The sequence below is a fragment of the Eptatretus burgeri genome, chromosome 3 (genome assembly GCF_056783735.1).
Source record: "Eptatretus burgeri isolate ZD-2024b chromosome 3, Ebu_testis_v1, whole genome shotgun sequence".
In the NCBI taxonomy this organism is placed as follows: Eukaryota; Metazoa; Chordata; class Myxini; order Myxiniformes; family Myxinidae; genus Eptatretus; species Eptatretus burgeri.
In genome coordinates, this window is record NC_140963.1 from 53,124,698 (window position 1) to 53,139,904 (window position 15,207).

General features: G+C 40.0%; 3 protein-coding genes across 3 annotated transcripts in view; 2 read left to right on the plus strand and 1 right to left on the minus strand.

Moving 5' to 3' along the window:
* Window positions 1–1,041: 1,041 nt before the first annotated feature.
* Window positions 1,042–2,416, minus strand: LOC147029889 (leucine-rich repeat-containing protein 3-like). The gene is made up of 3 exons (XM_085873367.1): window positions 2,229–2,416; window positions 1,892–2,020; window positions 1,042–1,700 (listed from the first exon to the last, which is right to left on the minus strand). Exons 1-3 carry the CDS (start codon window positions 2,248–2,250, stop codon window positions 1,273–1,275), a joined length of 579 nt encoding a protein of 192 aa, XP_085729493.1. The 5' UTR covers window positions 2,251–2,416; the 3' UTR covers window positions 1,042–1,272.
* A 2,605-nt stretch (window positions 2,417–5,021) lies between these two features.
* LOC147029890 (leucine-rich repeat-containing protein 3-like) lies at window positions 5,022–6,411 on the plus strand. The gene is made up of 3 exons (XM_085873368.1): window positions 5,022–5,255; window positions 5,464–5,592; window positions 5,786–6,411. Exons 1-3 carry the CDS (start codon window positions 5,234–5,236, stop codon window positions 6,211–6,213), a joined length of 579 nt encoding a protein of 192 aa, XP_085729494.1. The 5' UTR covers window positions 5,022–5,233; the 3' UTR covers window positions 6,214–6,411.
* Window positions 6,412–13,707: 7,296 nt separating this feature from the next.
* The window catches only part of NADSYN1 (NAD synthetase 1), an 81,279-nt gene continuing 79,779 nt past the window's right edge, over window positions 13,708–15,207 (plus strand). The window contains exons 1-3 of the mRNA XM_085873369.1: window positions 13,708–13,864; window positions 13,956–14,054; window positions 14,457–14,517. Coding sequence (XP_085729495.1) covers window positions 13,970–14,054; window positions 14,457–14,517 — 146 coding nt within the window. The 5' untranslated portion in view covers window positions 13,708–13,864; window positions 13,956–13,969. The remainder of the gene's footprint in view (window positions 13,865–13,955; window positions 14,055–14,456; window positions 14,518–15,207) is intronic.

Below are 15,207 nucleotides of genomic sequence, written 5' to 3' on the forward strand. Positions count from 1 at the left end.
AACCTGAAAGCAGAGGGTGCAAAACCAGGAAGGAGGTGGTGGAAAACAGAGAGACCACCGACCTGCGTGCATGCATTGTGAAAGTGATAGGACCATAGACTCGGCTTCAGAGCGGGAGATTCCATTGATCTTTAAGGCCATGGTTTCCACGGCGACAAGCTGAGCAAGAGGATGGGGAGCCAGCCCAGGGTTGCCATGGCAAGCCAGCACCACTATGACATGAAAGTTGTGTTTTGCATGTGCAGTGCAGGGTAAAGACAAACTTGATGCACAATTGTTGTTTTAACAAAATAAAAAAAACTTCGAGCACTATGTTGGAGTAGGTACTTTGCAAAGCATCCTCTGCCTTTAAGAGGGCTGGGTTTCTTTTCTTCATAGTAATGTGACAAAGAAGGTGTTGGAGTATTATGGTGGTCCAGTGGTTTGAGTCGTTCAGGCTACATGGGTATGTAACCAGCAAACCGGGCACATGTTCGTGCAGTCAAAGGTGTTTTAGGGTCTCGTGTATTTGGGTTTGCCAATGTCCTAATCGTCTCTTTCCATGCATTTGCATGTGGATACCACATGCGGACACAGCATGTTCTAGTATATACGGTCTATCACTCCAGGCCATCTCTGTCCAAGTCATGTCGAGCCGAAAGGGCCAAAATATCAAATTGGTGTCTCTATGCATTTACATGGGAATACCGTTCAGCACTGCCATGGTGGGCAAGGACTAGACTGGGTGGTTTGGCTTCACGTTCCCAGCAGTAGCCAGGGCAGGGATTTGTGATTTTTTTCTCCACTGTGTGCTGGCGATAACTCCCCTACCCCTTCCCAATTCAGTGCAATTTGAGATGCAACACAGCAAGCCGACGAGTTACTGCCGCACTATCCCATCGGATCATCGTATACTCCTGTGAATGATTTCATTTCGATGAAAGTAAAATACAGTGTGATTGCATTCCCGAGGTTAAGCCATACTAGGGAAATTTCCATTGTTAAAGATGGAATAAAATAAAAAAAAACCACTCAATCCAAATCAAACACAAAATACAAAACTCCAGTAAAGAAGAATTTTATTGTGAAGAATAAGAAGCTTCCACTGCATGTAAAAGACAGTGTTGTAAAGAAAGAAAGACCCCCTGAGATGTGATGCAAATTATACGTATTTCCTACCTGATTAACTGTAATTTAAACTAGTTTTAACGTCAACAATGAAATTGCACATTGAGAGGTGTCTCTTAATTTTCATGCGAAGTTTGACAACGAGAACACAAACTGTCGGTTTGATCACATTGGTACGGGTTCAGTGGTTCCTCCTTCTGTCTCACACTCAAGCTCCACACTCAGTAGGGACTTCTCCACATTGGCACAAGTAATTAAATCTCCCTCTACAACCACCTCACCCATGTCTTTAACCCACTGCACAAATGGCTGCAGTTCACAGGTGCAATTCCATGGATTATTAGACAAAGATATCTTAACCAGGGATTTCTCCATTGCTGAGAAAATGTCCCCAGGAAGGTAACTAAGCTGGTTTCCTTCCAGGTAGAGCTCCTGCATCGAGTCTTGCGCGTCAAAAGAGCCGGCTTCGATTTCGCTGATCTGGTTGTTCATCAGGTCGATATAGGTCAGGTTGAGAGATGCAAGATCGTCCTTGTTGATGTTGGTGATAAGCTGAGAACCCAGCAGTACCATCTGGGTACCAGTGGTAAAGTCTGTAGGAAACAAGTTGGGCAGGTATGGGGTAAAACCCTCCAGGTGTACAATCTAGAAATTGAGTGTGTGCTACACAGGTAGAAAATTACAGTGAAGTGTAAACTGCCTGGTGTGCTTATTGGAACTAATTAGATATTGCAAAACACATCATATAATTAATACTTTAACTCCACTCACTGGACATACTCACCGGTTGGCACGGCGGTAAGGTTGGCGCCGGTACAGTCAACCGTCACTCCCAGCTCCTCACAGATGCAGCTCTCAGGGCAAGCACTGATCATGGAATTTTCTGCAACCAGAGCTGCGAGTAGGGCCAAGGCTACGGACACACAAGGAGACGTAAATGGACATATATCTTGAATCTAGATGATCGTCACATCAGCAGTTATCAAACCTATTCGCTCACTGTGAGTTCACATGGTACTGCAGGTTCGACAAATGTCTTCCAGTGCCTGTTGCAGTCACTCATCCGGCGATGGATGGAAACCTTCCACCCCATAAGGGACAAGCGGCTCAAGCGAACTTACCGAACAAGGTGCACGTTGCCATCTTGCTGTGATACTCGTGCCGCGGAGAAGGTGCACCTTCCTGATGAGCGTTCAGTGGGAGAACGTGCCCTGTTTATATTCACAACCGGCTCATTAGCAAGTACCTGGAGAGGTCTCGGCTCTGATTGCGATCTGCGCGGCCTTCGGGCCTAAGGGCAGGGCGGTCATTCCTCGGGTTATCGCGCAACTCAGTCGGGCACTTACCTGTTTCACAAATTCTTACATCACATAATTTTTCATGATGTGGGGTTGTGTCGAGTAATTGAAGTAACACACTGACTTCGATGGGGAGTGATCAGGTCAGTTGCAGATTAAACTAGAGGGGCACTCGGTCGAGCGCGTACCTCCTCCACATAATTCCTGATCCACAACAACATCTTCGGCCCAACACATTTTTGAAATATCATGCTATACAGTACTATATCGTTTTTGGCCCAATCTCTCAATGGTGAAGAATCACTTAAAAAATTAAATAATTCTCGAATCCAGATTCGGATCTGGACCTTCACCAAAATCGAATCAATTCGTCCATGTTACACACCCAACATGTCCACCAAGTTTAATTCTGTGCTTTCCACAACTTTTTGAGATATCCTGCACACAAGCAAACAAACAAACAAACAAACAAACAGATAGAAAGGGGTGAAAACATAACTTCCTTCACCTTCCATGGCAGCGGTACAAATCTGGTTTTAAGGTTTACCTGTCAATTAATAAGCTCTTAATAAATTGGTTGTCCACTTTTCCCAGATGATAAAAAAAATACTGTATTATCATAGTATTATAAGTAACAGTGTCTTTTGACAACAACATTTCCATTTAGTTAACCTCACATTGTCATTATAAACAAGTGTAGACAGCTTTGTGGCACTCACAAGTTGTGAACGTTTACTTGGCTTGGACCCAATCCTGGACAGGTTGCTGCACACCTGTGAGGGCAATGGTACAAAGGTGAAATCTCTCCACCACCAAGCCATGAGACTCCAATTACATGTGTGAGCTTGAGAGAAAGTATGCTTGACAAAAACACACACACACACACACACACACACACACACACACACACACACACACACACACACACACACACACACACACACACACACACACACACACACACACACACACACACACACACACACACACACAATCACTCTCGTCTACCATGTAATACATATATATATATATATGTATATATATATATATATATATATATATGTATATGTATATGTATATATATATATATATATATATATATATATATATATATATATATATATATATATATATATATATATATATATATATATATATATATATATATATATATATATATATATATATATATATATGTATATATATATATATATATATATATATATATATATATATATATATATATATATATATATATATATATATATATATATATATATATATATATATATATATATATATATATATATATATATATATATATATATATATATATATATGTATATATATATATATATATATATGTATATATATATATATATATATATGTATATGTATATATATGTATATATATATATATATATATATATATATATATATATATATATATATGTATATATATATATATATATATATATATATATATATATATATATATATATATATATATATGTATATATATATATGTGTATATATATATATATATATATATATATATATATATATATATATATATATATATATATATATATATATATATATATATATATATATGTATATATATATATATATATATATATATATATATATATATATATATATATATATATATATATATATATATATATATATATATATATATATATATATATATATATATATATATATATATATATATATATATATATATATATATATATATATATATATATATATATATATATATATATATATATATATATATATATACAGTATATATTAGTGGAGTATGCTTACATATTCTCAGCAATAGCAATCCATGCTTCGTCTGTCGGTACATAATATATCGCAGCAGTTGCAGCATGACCTTCCATTGTCCCCATCATCTCGGGTCACCCACCTGCAGTGAGCACAACAAGACAACACTTATTTTGGGATATCTTCATTTACGGAAGTTTTCCGACGGTTCTGTGATTTTTCCCGGTATATCGGTTTCGATGTCCATCGGCATGCAAATCTCAGCTTTCTACGTCACCCGGAAGGTACCGAACATTAATATCAGTGAGTCATTGAGTGGTGAGAACGAGCTTTATATATTTGAAAAATAAATAAGTGTAAGTATCATGTCAGGATGGCATTGGTCATGTAGAGACAGGATTGGATGAGGTCCTTTGCCTTCTGTTCACCTTTCTGAGGAATAATCACTTTCTGTACCATATCGACACCTTCTTGGTAAATGATTGCTTCAAACATCCGAAATGGGGCACACGTCTTTTTATACCACTTGCTGCTCCATTGATATTGGCATAACTTCATGAATGATCAACTAACATTTCCTTATCTTCATTAGGAAGGAAAACTCGGGTTCAGTGCTGGAAAATAGTGCAACTACACAGTCCTTTGCCAAATGAGGGTACATTGCATTAATTTATTAAATGCTTATTAATTGACAGGTGAACCTCAACACCGGATAGTTTAATCTGCAACTGACCTGATCACTCCCCATCCAAGTCAGTGTGTTACTTCAATTACTCGACAGAACCCCACATCATGAAAAATTATGTGATGTGAGAATTTGCGAAACAGGTAAGTGCCCGACTGAGTTGCGCGATAACCCGAGGAATGACCGCCCTGCCCTTAGGCCCGAAGGCCGCACAGATCGCAATCAGAGCCGAGACCTCTCCAGGTACTTGCTAATGAGCCGGTTGTGAATATAAACAGGGCACGTTCTCCCACTGAACGCTCATCAGGAAGGTGCACCTTATCCGCGGCACGAGTATCACAGCAAGATGGCAACGTGCACCTTGTTCGGTAAGTTCACTTGTGCCGCTTGTCCCTTATGGGGTGGAAGGTTTCCATCCATCGCCAGATGAGTGACTGCAACAGGCACTGGAAGACATTTGTCGAACCTGCAGTACCATGTGAACTCACAGTGAGCGAATAGGTTTGATAACTGCTGATGTGACGATCATCTAGATTCAAGATATATGTCCATTTACGTCTCCTTGTGTGTCCGTAGCCTTGGCCCTACTCGCAGCTCTGGTTGCAGAAAATTCCATGATCAGTGCTTGTCCTGAGAGCTGCATCTGTGAGGAGCTGGGAGTGACGGTTGACTGTACCGGCGCCAACCTTACCGCCGTGCCAACCGGTGAGTATGTCCAGTGAGTGGAGTTAAAATATTAATTATATGATGTGTTTTATAATGTCTAATTAGTTCCAATAAGCACACCAGACAGTTCACACTTCCCTGTAATTTTCTACCTGTGTAGCACTCACACTCAGTTTCTAGGTTGTACACCTGGAGGGTTTTACCCTATACCTGTCCCACTTGTCTCCAACAGACTTTACCACTGATACCCAGATGGTACTGCTGGGTTCTCAGCTTATCACCAACATCAACAAGGACGATCTTGCATCTCTCAACCTGACCTATATCGACCTGACGAACAACCAGATCAGCAAAATCGAAGCCGGCTCTTTTGACGCGCAAGACTCGATGCAGGAGCTCTACCTGGAAGGAAACCAGCTTAGTTACCTTCCTGGGGACATTTTCTCAGCAATGGAGAAATCCCTGGTTAAGATATCTTTGTCTAATAATCCCTGGAATTGCACCTGTGAACTGCAGCCATTTGTGCAGTGGGTTAAAGACATGGGTGAGGTGGTTGTAGAGGGAGATTTAATTACTTGTGCCAATGTGGAGAAGTCCCTACTGAGTGTGGAGCTTGAGTGTGAGACAGAAGTAGGAACCACTGAACCTGTACCAATGTGAGGAAACCCACAGTTTGGGTACGGGCAATATACCTGCGGAAAATGTTGGTCCATGTGAAATTTCATTCCTGATACGTTAAACCTTTTTTGTGCTTTGACCTCCAGGCTATTATTTTGTGGGATCTTTTCTTCTTGTTTTTTTTTTCTTCTATACCTGCCTTCTCCTCCTCCATCAGAATAAAATGAACTTTCACCAGAATTCCCAGTGTATCTTTTCATGTTATCCAATGCACTCGGTACGATTCATTCCGTGTAGTCGACACACAACTTCTTATGAGGACATACATCGTGAAAGAAACATTGCGCTTGCCATAAGAAAAACTCACACTTGATCATTCCACAAGTCATTGATGATGAAAGCGAATCAGGATTCCACGTCCTGGAGAGTTATCTCCGAGAACACCGCAGTGCAATAAGACACTCCGGTTTCGATTTCAACCCCAAGCACGTCAACCTGAAAGTGTGGTTAAGCAATCGGTTCACTTCTGTCTACCTGTCTACAAACGTGAGTTTATGATCGAGGAACAACTCGATTTCATTTGAATGTTATATTTTGAACACGAATCGGAACACACACCTGTAGTGTACGTAGCAGTACTTTGGGACTGAATTTGTCCCGATCGCACATGCGCAGGGACGAATGAGATAAAGTTTAGCAAGACAATGTGGTGTAAGGTGTTGCATGAACTCCAGTTATTGAACTGTATTCATGTGAGTGAGTTGATGGGATAGTTTTGAGGTTGTGCAATCGCCTTTTAGCTGTGTAGTTTGGGTTTGGAACCTCACCCAGCTATAAACTGTCACCCTGGTGTTCCGCATGGAGGGTGAGGTATCAATGTGTATACTGTGTGTGGGTCATCCATTGGATGGACGTGAATCCAAGCCGGAGGACGTGAAGCCGGAGGACCCGTTTACGAGTAACTGCTTGTTGGTGGATGTTAAAGTCCCCGCGGTGTCTTTCACGAAGAGGCAACTTACAAATTCCTGCGACAGAGCGACGACCTATTCAGGATTGCTTCGATATATTGGTTACATCGATTGGTTGAGGATAGTAATTGAGATTTATTCAGGATGGTTCTATATTTGTTAGTTCGAGTTGGTTCTATATATTATTTCAGGATGGCTCCAAAGATTGGTTCATTATGGTTATATAGATTGGTTCATTATGGTTCTTTTGATTGGTTCATTATGGTTATATAGATTGGTTCATTATGGTTATATAGATTGGTTCATTATGGTTATATAGATTGGTTCATTATGGTTATATAGATTGGTTCATTGTGGTTATATAGATTGGTTCATTGTGTTTATATAGATTAGTTCATTATGGTAATATAGATTGGTTCATTATGGTTATATAGATTGGTTCATTGTGGTTATATAGATTGGTTCATTGTGGTTATATAGATTGGTTCATTGTGTTTATATAGATTAGTTCATTATGGTAATATAGATTGGTTCATTATGGTTATATAGATTGGTTCATTATGGTTATATAGATTGGTTCATTATGGTTATATAGATTGGTTCATTGTGGTTATATAGATTGGTTCATTGTGTTTATATAGATTAGTTCATTATGGTTATATAGATTGGTTCATTGTGTTTATATAGATTAGTTCATTATGGTTATATAGATTGGTTCATTATGGTTATATAGATTGGTTCATTATGATTATATAGATTGGTTCATTATGATTATATAGATTAGTTCATTATGGTATTATAGATTGGTTCATTATGGTTATATAGATTGGTTCATTGTGGTTGTATAGATTGGTTCATTATGGTTATATAGATTGGTTCATTGTGGTTATATAGATTGGTTCATTGTGGTTATATAGATTGGTTCATTATGGTTATATAGATTGGTTCATTGTGGTTATATAGATTGGTTCATTATGGTTATATAGATTGGTTCATTGTGGTTATAGAGATTGGTTCATTGTGGTTATATAGATTGGTTCATTGTTGTTATATAGATTGGTTCATTGTGGTTATATAGATTGGTTCATTATGGTTATATAGATTGGTTCAGGTTGGTTCCACGAACAGCACCCTCCAGTTCCCTGGCTGCCGACTCCTTCACCCTTGTTCTGGCCTCATCGGGTTCTTTCCCTTTCATCTTTATTTCCTTCTTCATTATGAAGATGTAATTTCTGATAGTTACAATCCCAAAATAAAAGCGGGTTGATCATATGTTGGCTTGGTGTGCTGCAGACCGTAACTCATAACAAGTTTCCCTCTCAAGACACAACTTTGATCTGATTATTTGCCATTACGCTTGTTTCGCCCACAAATGATTAATTTTTAGGACTTTAATCTCGTAACTCCAGAAACCTGCCCACTTACTCACTCCAGCATAATGACCTCCATAGATGAGATCTGAATTTAAGAAAAGGATACTCTCTCTCAAACTCAAAACTCAACAACAAACGAACCGAACACAACTCAACAATATCCATTGGTCAGCAAATTGTAACGGCACAAGTTTATCTTGGTGGTTTATGGTCTTCTTGTCAATTTCAGGACAACCAGTCACTTCAGTGAATATTCCTGATTAGATTGTCATTCATGGAGTTAAAGCATACTCGAAACAAACAACTAAAAGTGAACTTTAACAACCGTCCACACATTCTTATTCGTGACCACGTCTTCCCAAAACCCTTTAATGGAAATGTGACCGAGAGTTCATTGTGATCGCTTCATTAACACCGTTGGACTTTCAAATCCAAGATTACGGGGAAATGCATGAACGCAGAAGAGGGCAACTCTGCTCATCTTTCCCACCGATAACATTCCATGTAATTTGAGTGTAGGTGAAAGCATGTATTGTGCTAATCCACGGAAGATCCATCAGTCAGAGCTCGCTTTCTGCTCAGAGTTCACTTTGCTCTATGGGGTTATCAAGATTGACCAAAGTCCAATCAGCCGACAGTGAATCGATATTTGACTGACTTGCTTAGGCATACTATATAACTGGTGGTGCTGCTGCAGCTGTTAAAGTTGTTTTTGTTGTTGGATATTGAGGGCTTGACCAGAGAAACCAAATCAAAAACAACCACGAACTATCACGACACTCCGTAGAACGCGTACCTCCACCAGGCTGAACAGTTTACATTTTGTATCCCACTGATATGCCGGATCTGGATCCGGACCTCAACGAAAATCGAATCTGTTTCTTCTTGTAACCTCACCAACTCATCCACCTAGTTGTCATAACTCATCCACAACTTTCTGAAATATCCTTTTGGCCCCATCTCTCAACGGTGAAGAATGAGTTTAAATTTTTTTTTTTGAATTCTCCTATCCGCATCCGGATTTGGATCTTCACCAAAATCGAATCAATTCGTCCCTGACACGCAACTCAACCTGTCCACCAAGTTTCTGCTCCAATCAGTCCACAACTTTTTGAGATATCCTGCTGGAGAGTTCGTAGAAAACCTTACCCCACTCAGTCTTTCGGAAAAAAAAGAACATGGGAACGGTTACCCCCTCCACTTTTTATTTAGACAAAGTTAGCTCAGGCGTTGTATTGCTCCACCCATCATCCTCAATAGCCTTGTTAACTACTTTATAATCACCACAAACCCTCACCTTATTATTTGGTTTGGGCACATGAAGTGCTGGTCATACCCAATCACTATGATCTACAGGGTGCAAAATATCCTCCTTAATTAACCTGTCATATTCATTTTTTTTTATGGTTTCTACAATAGAATACGGCATCGGTCGAGCTTTCTGAAACACTGGTTTTGCATCAGGCTTTAGCTTGAGAGATGCAGTGAAACCCTTTTGTGCCCATCTCCCCACGAGAGAACAATGAGCTATTCTGATTTGCCAGATTTTTAGACTCTTGTGGGAATTGACTTGATTGAGGGGCAGAAACCTTAGGCTTTGCAACCTTGTAACCGAGAAGATACTTTCCCAATCTAACTTGATCTTACTCAGCCAATTCCTCCCAAACAAGGATGGATGATTCCCTTTCACAACAACAACAAGTTCTCACATGAACTCTTGGTTATTCCTATGCTGTATTGGTACCTTGGTACATCCAACAATAGGAACCAATTTCCCCATATAACCATGTAACGTTGTGTTGTTGTTCAATGGAAATTCAGATAACTTATCGTATTAAATACACAGTTTCTGAAACAGTTGAGCATGATGCTTCCTTGTCAAGTTCCATGACAATGTCTGTGACCGACCGTCACATTGAGTCTTACTGGCTTGACCTTACCGGTTGTTGCACTAAAACAGCACAAACCAGACACCTCATTGTTGTTTTCATGAACACTGTCCCAATCGGTGTAGTCGTTCATCGCCGAATCCACATCTGGTTGAAATGTTCATGGGACAAATTTTCCGCACATGCCCCATTTTATGGCACCAATAACAGGTCACATCTCAAAGCGGGCACTTGTGTTCGGAAAAAAGCGAAAACACTCAAATCGGAAAACCTGAGCTTCATCAATCGCTGTATGAGGAATGACACACAAACCTTTCAGCGAGAGCGAGTGCTTCATCACGGCCGATATCATTGACAAGGTCAGGATGTTTTTGGAAAGTTTTCAAGCAAGGCTTCTTCCCATGACTTTGGGAGGGTGAGGTGGAGTTGCAACCGGTCAAAGCATGGAAGCTGAGGACATTATCCTTAATTCTGTGAAAGTGTCTTCGTGATGGGATGTGTGGGATATCATTGTGGTTTCTTGGATGTCCCGGCTGGCTCACATCCAGATTTTCACAACATTTTTGGAGAGAAAGTGTAAGAGGCTAAGAGCAACAGCATTACATCTGTCTCTGCAGCTAACACTGACTCCGGCCTGGTGTTGGCTTAACGTTTGAGGTGCTCGGCTTTATATCCCAGGGTGTCGAGGTCGAGCCTGTTGGGCCGTTGAATTAACACCAGGTGTGGTTGATTCAGCCTGTCATCTTTCCGAGGTCGGCAAAATGAGTACCAGTGTGCTGGTAACAAGAGCATTACATCAGTGGCATAAACCTGATGTTGGCTTCGCGCTTCGGGTGGCTGGCTTGGGATCTTCGGGTCCCGAGTTCAAGCCCCATTGGCCACTGAATTAACATCATGTGGGATTGACAATCTGTCATCCTTCCGAGGTTGTTGAAATGAGTACCAGTGTACCGGGTGGTATAAGGGCGCAGCATCAGCAGTATAGTTACACCCCAACAAAATGATAGATACCTGGCAGCCAAGCTGCCGTACACAAGAAGATCAGTGGCACAGCCGCACCCCCAGAAAATGATGCAGCCAAGCAGCCCACAGGCTGCATACAAATAAATAAACACATTCTTTCATAGTCCATGCTAACTGTTTCACATGCATGTAATACAAGTCTAGTGTCAGCTTCTTCAGGGTTTCCACTAAGACCGGTATCAACTCCCCCTGTAGACCTTGCATCTGCTGGTTTAATGAAATCGCCTCCTGGTCTTCGTTCATATTCCTTGGTGCATGGTCGAAGCAGACAGTCCCATCCATCAAGCACTTTCACACGTTTCACGATGATTCGTTGTCCTCCTATTTCTCCTGTGAGCAGGTCGTTTATAATTTCAGCCGGAATGCTAGGTTTTGTCAAGAGGGAAACAAGAGGGCTCTTGATCTGCTGAAAATGCTTCTGTTAATCTCTACATCTGAAACCTGTTCAGCCGGTAGCAAAGCTTCTTGATGTCTGTCGCGAGTCATTTGAGATTGAAGTGTCTCCGAACGTGTCACTCATGTGTTCTCATCGTTGTCCTCAAGGTCAAGAAGACATTTCAACAAGTACAAGTGTTGCAGGGAATGGCCTGAAGTGGATCCCTGCAAGTGGTTGCGAATCCAGGCGGCCATGACCCTTACATTCTACATGTGGAACCTTCGGCGTCAGAAGAATTCATTTTCGATGTACAGAATCTGCTAATTAATATGCAAATTGATGCAATTTGCACAAATTTTTACACTTCTTTCCAAGAGGTGGCGCTTCACAAACAAACATTCATATGTTTGTTATTGCTTGCTATTGTTTGTTATGGTTTGTTGTTGTTTGTTATGGTTTGTTATTGTTTGTTATTGTTTGTTATGGTTTATTATTGCTTGTTATTGTTTGTTATTGTTTGCTATTGTTTGTTATTGTTTGTTGTTGTTTGTTATGGTTTGTTATTGTTTGTTATTGTTTATTATTGTTTGTTGTTGTTTGTTATGGTTTGTTATTGTTTGTTATGGTTTATTATTGTTTGTTGTTGTTTGTTATTGTTTGCTATTGTTTGTTATTGTTTGTTGTTGTTTGTTATGGTTTGTTATTGTTTGTTATGGTTTATTATTGTTTGTTGTTGTTTGTTATTGTTTGTTATGGTTTATTATTGTTTGTTATGGTTTGTTATTGTTTGTTATGGTTTACTATTGTTTGATATTGCTTGTTATTGTTTGTTATGGTTTATTATTGTTTGTTGTTGTTTGTTATTGTTTGTTATTGTTTGTTATTGTTTGTTATGGTTTGTTATTGTTTGTTATGGTTTATTATTGTTTGTTATTGTTTGTTATGGTTTATTATTGTTTGTTATTGTTTGTTATTGTTTGTTATGGTTTATTATTGTTTGGTATTGTTTATTGTTTGTTATTGCTTGTTATTGTTTGCTATTGTTTGTTGTTGTTTGTTATTGTTTTTTATTGTTTGTTATGGTTTATTATTGTTTGTTATTGTTTGTTATGGTTTATTATTGTTTGTTGTTGTTTGTTATTGTTTGTTATGGTTTATTATTGTTTGTTATTGTTTATTGTTTGTTATTGTTTGCTATTGTTTGTTATTGTTTGCACGATTTCATTTGTCATTGTAATATTAGAAAGAAGAATGTTCGAGGATGTTTTGCTCCATTCGTTTTGGTTACATGATGTATTAACATTATTAAAATATAATGCATAATATTGTGGATATGTTTGCCTTATGATGATGTAATTTGTAATTTTTCAGGAATTTGTTATCAAATTTTCTCAATTAAGGATGATTACCGTTTCTCGTGAAGATGACCAGAGTTCTCTTGTTGGGTTGATCGAACGAGGAAGGGTGGCAGAGCACGGCGGGAGAGGACCGAGGGGTCGGAACCTCCCAAAGTGATTTCGACCTTCTCTATCCCGAATGAGCACAATTCCAAACTATTGGTTCGAGTTTCGGCTTCTGATGGTTTTTTATCCAAAAGCCCCGACAACCCAATCAAAATGGCAACACTGATTTACACACAATTCGGAGATGTGTCCAGCAGCAAAAAACTCAGATCCGGCGACCTTTTCATTCAGTGGTAACAAGGTATTTATATTTATATACAGTATATATATATATATATCTATATATATATATATATATATATATATATATATACATATATTACATATATGGTAACAAGGTATTTATACTTATATACAGTATATATATATATATATATACATATATTACATATATGGTAACAAGGTATATATATTTATATATTACATACATGTTCGGACTCTCCTGAATGATGTGTCCACAATATCGCGACGAAAGTGCGGGCTCGAATCGGCGAATGTAATCGCTCCCTCCAAACGACGGAGACACATTTCTGAGACAAACTCGTCTTGGTTCATGTTTGTCCATGTAAATCTCCACTGTTTCGGGAACACGATCCGGGAGGTAAGGATAATATGTTTTGGAATGGACGAACGAGTAGGAAAGAGAAATTATCTTTCACATCGTGACTCGTCATTTTCCGTGTGTCTCACAGGACTAACCTGCACCATGTGCAGTCACACGACCCTCGCGTGTTGTGTACTAAACCAATGGGCGCTCGAGTTTACTGGAAACTTCAACCGGATACTCAGCAGTCAGTCCTCGAGTGTCCGCCGTGATCCCCCCCCTCATCCCTTGTGTGCGCCGTGATCCCCCCCCCTTCCCTTGTGTGCACCGTGATCCCCCCCTTCCCTTGTGTGCACCGTGATCCCCCCCTGCGTCCCTTGTGTGCACCGTGATCCCCCCTCATCCCTTGTGTGCACCGTGATCCCCCTCATCCCTTGTGTGCACCGTGATCCCCCTGCGTCCCTTGTGTGCACCGTGATCCCCCCTGCGTCCCTTGTGTGCACCGTGATCCCCCCCCTTCCCTTGTGTGCGCCGTGATCCCCCCCTTCCCTTGTGTGCGCCCCTTGTAAGCCTCCCTGCACCCTTTGTGAGTAGCTGAGTTGGTGAGTTCCCCGTTTACTATATGTTTGTGCGTTTTGTTGTTTTTTAGGTATTGAGATTGCGAAAGAAAAAGGTGCAAAGTATCGACTTGGACCAGAACTAGAGATCTGGTAAAGCTCTCTCCCTCTCTCTCTCTCTACCTCTCCCTCTCCCTCCCCCTCCCCCTGTAATTGAGCACTATTTTTTTTTAATTTTAGATGAGCAAAAGTACGTGTCCTCAGTGACAGGAAAAGCAATCAATTTCATTTTTGTTTCCAAATTTAGAAACTTGTACCTAGGTGCACCCTCGTGTCATCGTCACGTAGCTATGGCACTGACAAACGCTCACATATCCTGGCTCTTTTATTAATTTTGATTAATCTTGGGTTTGTAGTAGATAAAGCATGTACATCTATACTAAATATGTCTGGTGTTGACCTAATGGTTAGTGTGGTGGGCTTGGGATCCTCGGATTCTGAGTTCAAATCCCACTTGGCTGTTGAATTAATACCAGGTGGGGTTGATTCTACCTGTCATCCTTCCGAGGTCGGCAAAATGAGTGCCAGCTTGCTGGTATCCTGTGTCGGAGTGGCGACCCATCCAGGATTGTGCCCAATAGCCAAGGAGACTGTTTCGACAGCACCAACGCTCTGCACAGAGTATGGTCCCAATGGATGGATAATACTCTTGTGGGACGGGTATCGGCGGCGAGCACGACCGCTAGATGGAGCAGTAGAGTCGGCTCCACTGAACACCCGGAATCAAGATCGTACCTTTCCGATAACCCCGAAGGTACGGGTCCCTTACAGGACCGTGCATCG

Bases quoted from the DNA above. Each gene is read 5' to 3' on its own strand.
- LOC147029889 (XM_085873367.1), bottom strand. From the start codon at position 2,250: ATGGCAACGTGCACCTTGTTCG. The intron at 2,021-2,228 runs GTAAGTTCGCTT...GTGTGTCCGTAG, and splicing joins GGCAACGTGCACCTTGTTCG to CCTTGGCCCTACTCGCAGCT. The intron at 1,701-1,891 runs GTGAGTATGTCC...TGTTTCCTACAG, and splicing joins CCTTACCGCCGTGCCAACCG to ACTTTACCACTGGTACCCAG.
- LOC147029890 (XM_085873368.1), top strand. From the start codon at position 5,234: ATGGCAACGTGCACCTTGTTCG. The intron at 5,256-5,463 runs GTAAGTTCACTT...GTGTGTCCGTAG, and splicing joins GGCAACGTGCACCTTGTTCG to CCTTGGCCCTACTCGCAGCT. The intron at 5,593-5,785 runs GTGAGTATGTCC...TGTCTCCAACAG, and splicing joins CCTTACCGCCGTGCCAACCG to ACTTTACCACTGATACCCAG.